Source organism: Pelophylax lessonae (assembly GCF_965119305.1).
Source record: "Pelophylax lessonae genome assembly, chromosome: 11".
NCBI lineage: Eukaryota > Metazoa > Chordata > Amphibia > Anura > Ranidae > Pelophylax > Pelophylax lessonae.
This window is the reverse complement of record NC_138778.1, coordinates 148282625-148293019: the sequence shown is the minus strand read 5'-3', so window position 1 is coordinate 148293019 and position 10395 is coordinate 148282625. Positions and strand designations below refer to the sequence as shown.

General features: G+C 44.2%; 1 protein-coding gene and 1 pseudogene across 2 annotated transcripts in view; one reads left to right on the top strand and one right to left on the bottom strand.

Annotated features, from left to right (window-relative positions):
* Positions 1–3170: 3170 nt before the first annotated feature.
* On the top strand, positions 3171–3868 carry LOC309567446 (deleted in azoospermia-like-B; annotated as a pseudogene). Its single transcript has one exon. The product of its transcript is annotated as a deleted in azoospermia-like-B (transcript).
* Positions 3869–8127: 4259 nt separating this feature from the next.
* LOC309566633 (E3 ubiquitin-protein ligase TRIM21-like) overlaps positions 8128–10395 on the bottom strand; it is a 44624-nt gene continuing 42356 nt past the window's right edge. The window contains exon 2 of the mRNA XM_082271863.1: positions 8128–9240. Within this exon, the coding sequence (XP_082127989.1) occupies positions 8251–9240 (990 nt within the window). The 3' untranslated portion in view covers positions 8128–8250. The remainder of the gene's footprint in view (positions 9241–10395) is intronic.

Sequence of the window (10395 nt, the reverse complement as noted above, 5' to 3'; positions counted from 1 at the left end):
TAATGTCCATTTTCACTCTCCATAAACTGTGTTTTTTTAGGTGTTCAAATGGCACCAGCACCAGGTCGGACAGGTCCTCTTCTCCTGGATCTTCTTCCTTCTTCCTGGATCTGGGGACTGGTCTGGGGTCCTTCTTGCGCTGATTCAAAATGTTCCTTCCCGCTGTCCTGCTGGATGCGATGCCCCGTCTCCTCCACCGGGTGACGTCATCGGCAGGGCAGGGCGAAACCTAGTGCACATGCTCGGCCACCGCTGCAAAGCTTTCCGACGCTGGAGCCAGGAGCTGGCACTGAGAGAAGGAAGGAGAGAGAGAGACAGAGACTCACGCTGTCTGTGTCACACACAGACATGATGATTGATGACGCAGCTGAGCCGAGCCGAGCCGAGGGCACCACCAAACCGACACATACAGGTGGTTAGCACAGCAAGAAGGGCGCCGCCCGGCCGGCATACTCATTGCGGACATTGAAGCAAACAGGACGCTGGCGCCCCCTGCTGAGTTGCGCACTAGGCGATTGCCTGGGTCGCCTTACAGGTGGCGCCGGCCCTGTATGTGTTCAAATGGCACCAGCACCAGGTCAGACAGGTCCTCTTCTCCTGGATCTTCTTCCTGGATCTGGGGGCTGGTCTGGGGTCCTTCTTGCGCTGATTCAAAATGTTCCTTCCCGCTGTCCTGCTGGATGCGATGCGCCCGCCCGCCCTGTCTCCTCCACCAGGTGACGTCATCGGCAGGGCAGGGGGAAACATAGTGCACATGCGCGGCCACCGCTGCAAAGCTTTCCGACGCTGGAGCCAGGAGCCGGCACTGAGAGAAGGAAGGAGAGAGAGACAGAGACTCACGCTGTCTGTGTTACACACAGACATGATGATTGATGACGCAGCCGAGCCGAGGGCGCCGCCAAGCCGACACATACAGGTGGTTAGCACAGCAATAGGGGCGCCGCCCGGCCGGCATACTCCCTGCGGACGGTGCAGCAAGCAGGATGCTGGCGCCCCCTGCTGAGTTGCGCCCTAGGCGACTGCCTGGGTCGCCTTACAGGTGGCGCCGGCCCTGAACATAGTGCTACTAGAACTGATTCCTATAATTGTGGCCTTGGAAATATGGGGCCATAGCTTTAGGAACAGACGCATTATGGTCACAACAGATAACAAAGGAGTGCTTTTTGCAGTAAATTGTTTGACGTCTAAATCTCGCCAGTCATTTCCCTGTTACGGTTTTTAGTTTTTAAATGTTTATCTTTAAATATATGGATTAAAGCTAAGTTCATACCAGGTAAGGAGAATGACTTGGCAGATTCATTGTCTCGATTCCAGATGGACCATCTTTGTCCAGGGGCGGATCAAGTGGGATCCCCTTGCCCTCCTCATCTTTGGGAATTGGTTTAAGTCTAATAGTAAAGAATATAGTAAACTCATTGGCTCCCTCGACATGGGCTGTATACCAATCAGACTTTTTTCTGTGGCTTTCCTTTCTAAATTAAATCCAACAACCCAGTGGAACATTTTCTGAGGGTCTGGTATTGTCATTTCAGAGTTATTTATTTGAGAAACAATATTCATGGGCTCACGTTAATAAGATTTAAGCAGGAGTGTCATTTTTAGCGAAACTGAATAACCATCTGCCTCGTTTGTCTTATTTTTTGGTGAGGCAAGCCCTAAAGCAGGGGTGTCAAAATTAAATTTAATCGCGGGCCGCATCAGCATTATGATTGCCCTCAAAAAGGCCGATTGTATCTGTAAGACTAGATGTCAAGAGCATACCCTACCCTTACATAAGACGTCAAGAGCCTCTCCACCTTCAGATGTTGAATCCCCCACCCTCCCTTACATCACAGTGCACCTCCCTTACCTTGTGCTGCTGCTGGGAAGAAGCTGTAGGCATTGCTGGAAAGCAGAAAGTATAAGGTCTAGAGGAGGACTGGAGCTCTCCTGCAGCTACAGGAGAGGTGTGAGGGCCACATAAAATGGCCTGGAGGGCCGGATTCGGCCCGCGGGCCTTGTGTTTGACACCTGTGCCCTAAAGGGTTATAGAAAAGTTAATTTCCATATGGATGAGCGTAAGCCAGTTACCCTAGGAATCCTGGCTGATCTATGCGTGTTTTTCTAAGTATGAAGCGGTTTTGTTTAAGGCAGCATTTTCAGTTTTGTTCTTTGCTGCTCTTAGAATATTAGAGCTTATTCCGGTTAAGGGAATTAAGGATTCGGGTCTTGCTTTTTCAGGCGTTAAACTATTTGATCACAGGTTTAGCATCCTTATTTGACATTCAAAAATGGACCAGTTAGGTATAGGTAGATGGTGTCACTTAAATGCTTTTTAGGCTCCATTCACACCTGGGCGTTTTTGAGTGTTTTTCAGCTCCAAAAACGCTCAAACAAAAACGTTCCAAAACTCCCAACAAGTAAAACCCCATTCATTTAAATGGCCCCTATTCACATCTGAGCATTTTGCAAAATGCCTGTAGCTGAAAAAAGTACATGAGCTTCTTTTTGGGCTGATTACCAGCGTTTTTGATAGATGTCAATGCCTGCCTCCAAAAACGCCTGAAATCGCGGTAAAATCGCGGTAAAAAAATGCGGTAAAACGCTACGCTCAAGTGTGAATGCAGCCTTATGGTTCCATGATATGCCCAATTTTCCTTCTTAAAGAATATTTTAAATTAAGGCCTAATATTGATGGAAAGATTTTTATTCATGAGTCTGGTAAAATTCTAACAAAGTATCAGTTCGACTATGTGTTTAAAAAATGCTTATCTTTATTGAATTTGTGGGTCATGTTAAACTTACTTCTCATTCATTTAGAATAGGGGCAGCTACTGAAGTTGTCAGGGTAGGATTAGATTCAAATTTGGTGAAGAAAATGGGTAGGTGGAAATCCAATAGCTATCTGTCTTATATTCGTCCAAACATTTCTTCTTAACTCGTTGCAGGCAAAATATTTACGGTATGGTTAATCGGTCATTCATTTGTATTCTGGGCCCAGCACAAAGCCAGTAAGAGGGTATATTCTGAAAACCTTGGCTTGGATCATATGTGTTTTAAGGTTTCTTGGTTTAGTAAGAGAGGAATGTTATGGTCCGAATTAAATTTCAAGTTATTTAGGTTATTACATCTGTTGCCCCATCCAGATGCATTGATTTGGTTTGTGGACGATGTCAGATGCATGAAGTCCCATGGAGGATCAGCCATCCGGGTATTTGCTTCCTGAGGGGAAAATTGCACCCAATACTGTTTTTGTTGGGGGCATTGACATCCGGATTGATCAGCATGAAATTAAAGACTTTTTTTCGAAGTTTGGTTCAGTAAAAGAGGTGAAAATAATTACTGATCGCGCTGGTGTCTCCAAGGGATATGGTTTTGTCTCCTTAGCACCCAAGTGCCACAATATCAGAACAAGTGGAACACCCCTGTCACTGATGCATATGTTCAGTCTGCTCCCATGTTTAGTCCTATGGCATCTTATATTCAGGTTTGTCCTTACCCAAACTCACCAGTCATGTTGCAGCAAATACCCTTGGCATACCAGCAGCCAGGATATTTCCAGGTGGCTCCACAGTGGTCTGGTGGAGATCGGAGAAGCTATGTATTACCTCAGGCTTTAACTTGGAATTATACAGGAATTTACTTTGAGACAGCCTGTGGTGAAGTGCTGCAGGCAGACAATACAATTCCAGAGCAAAATGCCTTAGATTCAACAAGTCCCCAAAATAAAATTGACCGAAGCATGCAAACTGCTGTATCCTGTCTGTTTTCTGGCGATGAAACGTTCCACAAGCCTTTCTTTCATGATTATTTCATGAAGGAAAGAAGAGTGCATCAGTTCAAAATAAGAACCATGTTTAGGTCCACCATGGAGAAACCTGGATTGTAAAACTGCACCTAAAACTAATAATTATAATTATAATAATAATAATAAAACTAATAATAAAAATAATATAATAAAAACCAAAAGAAGATTGGTTAGTAATGCTCTTTTCAGACCGTACCATCCAGCTCAAGTTTTGGTTCATGAGGGGATTCATTTTTAGAGGTTTATTATGAATCAGAGCATCAGCAACTAGCAATGATACCAGACCTTTACCACAAGTAGATCCTGCTTAAAAATAAGATAGCGAAGTGCGGTGATATACTGTAAAACACTCCTCCTCTCAAAGGTTTCTGAGTTTTGTTAGATATAAGCTTTGTTTAACTGTTAATTGTGCATTTTTTTACACATTTTACATGATTTTAAGAAAAGAGCATGTTTAATCTTTTTAATTGTTGACAGTTTTTTGTCACTTTTCTCAAGCATGTTCTGTTTTAAAAATGTTCTTTGTGTTATCTCTGTTTTTTTTTTTTTTTGCCATACTTTTTCACTCTTCATAGTGTAACGCTCATATCTTCACTCTTCATGTGCTTTGTCCCCAGAGGTTTTGCTTTATTCACTCACCTTATACCAATCACTTGAATATTGTCCCTACAAATGTTATTTTTGCACCTATTTATACCACTCACTTGTATATTGTCTCTATAGTGTTTTTTATGCATCCACTTGTACCTTTTACAAGTGTATGATCCCATAAGTTTGTTTTAGGTACTCATTTCACTCATGTATGACCCTATAAGTGTTACTTTCGGCACTCATTTCGGATTTTTTTTCCGGTTTGAGTGATGACTTGTTAGGAATGTATATTCTTTTCATTTATTCACCTTTTCTTCTCTTCATTCTCATCAGACATAAATTTCACCGTTCTGAATGTAGTTATTCTATGTAAACTGTGGTTATAAGACATGATTGGCTTGCCAGAATTGTTTAGATGGCCTAGAAAAGTCAGATTTCAGCTGCAAATTTTATTTTCCAGCTAAAAAGCCCCTTACTACATGAGTAAACTTACACTTTGCATACAAACTTTGTACTAGATTCTACAATAGGCTGTTTTCTGGTAGCTGAAATAGCCAAACCAAAAGCAAAGGAGTGGAAAAGAGAGGCCCAGAGTAAAACAGAAGGCACTAAACAGAGGGCCGGCATGACATGGGTCAAAAAAGGCTTGGGTATAGGAAGGAAAAGGTGTTGTTAGGGTTAACAGGACAGTTGGCTGGTTGAGGGGCATGGCCAGTGTTGGTAGGAGCATGGGGATGAGCTTTCGGTGACCTGAAGGAATGGGAGTCAATCGGAGGTCAGACAAACAGGGAACAGCTTCTTCAACTCCAGCTTCTTCTAGGCTGCCTCTGCCCATTGACTTTAATGGCAGGCGAACTTTAAAAAACTTTAGGTCATATTTGCAGCCACAAAATACTTACTAGCTGTGCACAAATAGTCCCAGCACATGGACAATGTCATGACAGAAGTATTGCTATATTTTTTTTTCTAAATCAGCCAGAACTGACAGCAGCCGGTAAATACATGTCAAATACATATAGGGTCCATTCACACATCTGTAAAATGGGTCCGCATCCATTCCACAATTTGGCGGAACCTTTACAGACCCATTGATTTTCAATTCCACTCTGAAAAATTAGGCATTCACAGGATAAAGAAGTAAGTGTCGGCCATTCCAGGCCCCAAAAATTAGCCCACATGCGTTTACCTGACAGCTAAGAATGTTGTATTCTGTGGCTGAAGGTATATTAGGCATTCACAGGATACAGAAGTAAGTGTCGGCCATTACAGGCCCCAAAAATTAGCCCGCATGCATTTACCTGACAGCAAAGAACGTTGTATTCTGTGGCTGAAGGTACATTAGGCATTCATATGATACAGAAATATGTGTCGGCCAGTACAGGCCCCAAAAATTAGCCCACATGGGTTTACCTGACAGCTAAGAACGTTGTATTTTGTGGCTGGAGGTACATTAGGCAATCAGAGGATACAGAAGTAAGGGTCGCCCATTACAGGCCCCAAAAATTAGCCCACATGCGTTTACCTGACAGCTAAGAATGTTGTATTCTGTGGCTGGAGGTACATTAGGCATTCACAGGATACAGAAGTAAGGGTTGCCCATTACAGGCCCCAAAAATTAGCCCACATGCTTTTACCTGACAGCTAAGAACGTTGTATTCTGTGGCTGAAGGTATATTAGGCATTCACAGGATAAATGAGTAAGTGTCGGCCATTCCAGGCCCCAAAAATTAGTCCACATGCGTTTACCTGACAGCTAAGAACGTTATATTCTGTGGCTGAAGGTACATTAGGCATTCACAGGATACAGAAGTAAGTGTCGCCCATTCCAGGCCCCAAAAATTTGCCCACGTGCTTTTACCTGACACCTAAGAACATTGTATTCTGTGGCAGAAGGCCATGAAAGGCCCCAAAAATTAGACATTCAATAGACATGAAATGCCTTTTATGCCGCTGTATTTACCGAAGACAAAGACCATGAATTGTTGTGGGTGGATGGTGGTCTGGCAGATATTTGTGGCCTGTCATGAGGAATTTTAATCAAACATGGTCTACTGGTCACAGGAGGAGGGAAAGAGGGGGTAGGGAGATGGAGAAGGGGGAAGGGAGAGTGAGAAAGGGAGGGCAGGTAGAGCAAGAGAGCAGGCAGGGAGAGTGAGAAGGGGCAGGGAGAGAGGGAGGGAGAGGGGTAGGGAGGGGGGGAAGAGATAAGGGGCAGGGAGAGAGAGAGAGAGAGAGAGAGAGAGAGAGAGAGAGAGGGGGGCAGGAAAACAGAGAGGGGGCGGAAAGAGGCAGGGGGGCAGGGAGAAAGAGAGAGAGGGGAGCAGGGAGAGGGAAAGAGAGAGGGGGCAGGGAGACAGAGAGAGAGAGGGGGGGGGGGGTCAGGGAGAAAGAGAGGGGGACAGGGAGAGAGAGAGGGGGGCAGGGAGTGGGGAGAGAGGGGGGGCAGGGAGGGAGGGGGTCAGGGAGATAGAAAAAGAGGGGGGCAGGAAGAGAGATAGAGGGAAAAGAGAGAAGGGCAGGGATAGATTGAGAGGGTGGCAGGGAGAGAGAGGGGCAGGGATAGAGGGAGAGGAGCAGGGAAAGACAGAGGGGGCAGAGGGAAAGGGCAGCAGGGAGAGGGAGACATGGGGGCAGGGAGAGTTAGGGGGGCAGAGAAAGAAGGGCATGGAAAGAGGGAGAGGGAGCAGAGAGAGAGATAGAGAGAGGGGGCAGAGGGAGAGAGAGAGAGGGAGGGGGCAGGGAGAGAGAGAGAAAGAGAGAGAGGGGCAGGGAGACAGAGAGGTGGGGTCCTGTCACAGTGACAGTATTCACTCACTTGGATGGTCCTTGGGGGCTCTCAGTCAGTGGCTTCTGCTTCAATGTGTCTGTCAGCGATTTGTTAAAACTTCCCGCCCCCACCCCCACCCCCACATTCCCTTCACAGACACAGCACACAGGCAGGAAGAGAGGGGCAGGGGGGGGGGGGAGGGATGTTTCTATGTGTGAAGCTCAGGCATGCTGGAGGTGGATGGAGCAGTGTGGGTTTCCCCCCCTCCCAGGACAGCTGCAGCTCCCGGGCTGGCTGTCACCCACACACTGAGACCAGGGATGATCAGGAGGATGGATCGGTCATCAGAGAAGGGGGGGAGCAAGGGATGATTGGAGCCGTGGGTTTTCCGCAGGGACGGGGACTCATTTCTGTGCACCTCAAAATGTTGCGCCCAGAGGAAGTGCACCAGACCCCCCCCCCTCCCCACCCACACCACTGCATCTCAGGAGAAAAATTAACAGAGGGATTTGGGAAAGCCCCCCAAAACTAGAGACATTTGGAAGGTATGCTGTATCTGTACTATACATCATCAGATATGGATGTATTTGCATGGCTCCCCCAACTGTCCTTAAATGAGGAATGATCCTCTTATTTTTAGGAAATGTAAAGGAATGAAACAGGAATACTCTCTTTACCTGCTTTAATGTTATATATTTATGGGGAGATTTGCTAAAACTGGAGAGTGAAAAATCGGGTGAAGCTCTGCATAGATACCAATAAACTTCCATATTTTATTGTCAAAGTTTAATTTAAAGCTGAAGTTAGAAACTGAATGGCTACCATGCAGAGCTGCACCAGATTTCTGAGTGTTCCAGTTTTAGTAAATTCCCCCTTAGTCTTAAGGGCTAAGGGCATCCGTTTAGTGTTTTTTCCAAAAATGAATGTTTTTTGCACATTTCTGCATATCAAATTTACTGATAAGGTAGATTTAAATGTATGCACGTTTTACATGTACATCTAGTAATATTCAATAATTACAATAACACCAATAATCAATAATCCTAGCTATATATTAACAAAATGTATCTTCCATATATACAACTTATTTTACCTTAATAGCCAGTTAGTTAAGCAAAGTCAAGGGCCCTAAATCTTCTTCCTTTGTTGGGACTCCAGGGCAAAAAAATGGAAATAGCTTCCCCACAAAATGGCATCCTGTGATTTCAAAGATTAGGCCAGGGATATCTACATCATAGAAAGCCAAGTAGCCATCTATCATGTCAACAAACACCCCGATTCTCAGGGGAGAACGCATAGACTTTGGACATAACAGCCCACAGCCAGTGAAGACCTTGTCTTCTTGTTTATTTAACACCCAACACCCTTTATCTGGATCCAGGTTTTGAGGTCCCTTTCTTGGTACTGACTCTTTCACAATGCCAATAATCCAGTTGCTTTTATGGCCAACATTCACTTCCCAGTAGTGCTGACCAGAATTAAACCCAGGAACTCCTAAGACAAAAAGTCCAGGTTCAAAAGAGTTGGGACTTTTCAGGGGTTGTGGAATAGGTGAGAACCTCACTTGCTTGAGATTTTTGGAGAGGACAAGGTTAGTATGAGCACTCTGTGGGTCAAACTGTAATGATCTCTGCCATGGTTTTACAACATGCCTTAACCCTCTCCACTCCCGTGTGTGGATAGGGGAGATGGGACCATGTAATACTAACTCACATTTGGACAGATCCTCTAACTTTGCCCTAAACATATTAAATATTTCAGTATCTACAATCATGATCCTTCTATTTTCCAGATGGAAAAGCAATGTTTTAATAGAGGAACACAGGTCTAAAGCTTGAGATTCTCTATTCTGTAAATCCTTTATGGCTTTTTGCTCTTTATCTTCAGTTTTGGCCAGCTGCATGCTTTCCTCCTTTAGAAGATGTTGGCGAAGTTGCTGAAAGGATTCACTAATTTTCTCTCTGTACAGAGTGGCAGTGGAATGCACCGAGAACAATTTCTTTTCATAGTTTTCAAACAATTCCCATGCTTCCTGCTGCATTGAAAGGACTTCTTTGGTCAGTTGTGTTTTTTCATCTTCTTGATGGTCAAGGCTCTGGTTAGAGAGGACACAATCAGTTATCAACATGTTGAACAACACAGAAGGCATGAAACATCAATCATAATGGGGTTTAATAGGTAAGTATATCAGTCTTTGAGAACGTCATCTGTGACGAAACGGCGTAAGGTCACGGCGTGCTGACGCCATTTCCTGAGTGTCCGAACAGTGCGGATGTGCGCAGCAGTCCGGCCGGCGGCTGATACATACGAATTCATCTGTCTACAAGCGATTTTGTTCCTGTTTATATGTTAGTTGTTTACCTTTTATTAATAAATTTTGATACGTTTTTACACTATGGCGCCTTTTTCCCTTTCATGTCATTGAACATTGGGGGCTCATTTTCCTGATCATCCTTGTGGGAGCATCCATCATCCATCTGACTTCTGGATATTCAATGTGCATTATCACCTTAGTCTGGTAAGGGACGTATTTATCGGTGGTGGTGGATAGGCCCCGTTTGTCGGAGTTACCATCCATACTCCTTGCTACTACATTAGTATTCCTCTTCATTTTGGTAAGGGGCTCTCCTGTTGGTGGAGGATTATTTTGCCTGTCTTTTTGCTACTAAGCCTACCCTTGGTAAAGAGCATTTGGAGGCTTTATATACTACACCTTATTTGATCTATTACTCTGGTAAGCAGCCTCTAAATTGGTGGTGGATTCTTATTCCTCCTTCTGATCTCACCTTAAAGATTTTTTTTGCAAGTTTTGGTGTTTTGAAGTCACTTTTTATATTATCGAAAGTTTTTTGTGGGGTTTTATGCTATGGCGTTCTTCCTCTTTCTTCTATGATTCCACAGTATCTATTTTCGGGAGTTTTAATCACCGATATACACAATCAAGTTGTCGAGATCCTGATTTGAACCCAGCTTCTTTTGCCATGTGATTCTGGTAAGCGCAATACCACAAGGGAGTTTGGATTGTCATCATTATCTCGACTCATCTTATTCCACATCAATGTGGACCCTTATGAATTCATTTTGGTTAGAGACTATTTCTTGATCACTAATTTATACCCATCAGTTGGTATAAGGACTTTATTTCATGTCTGATTAGCGCAACATATTTGTTTTTATTTTCTGTAACAGCTTTTGTTAATTACAACTTATACTGTACCTACCTGATGGGAAAATTGCATATGACATATTT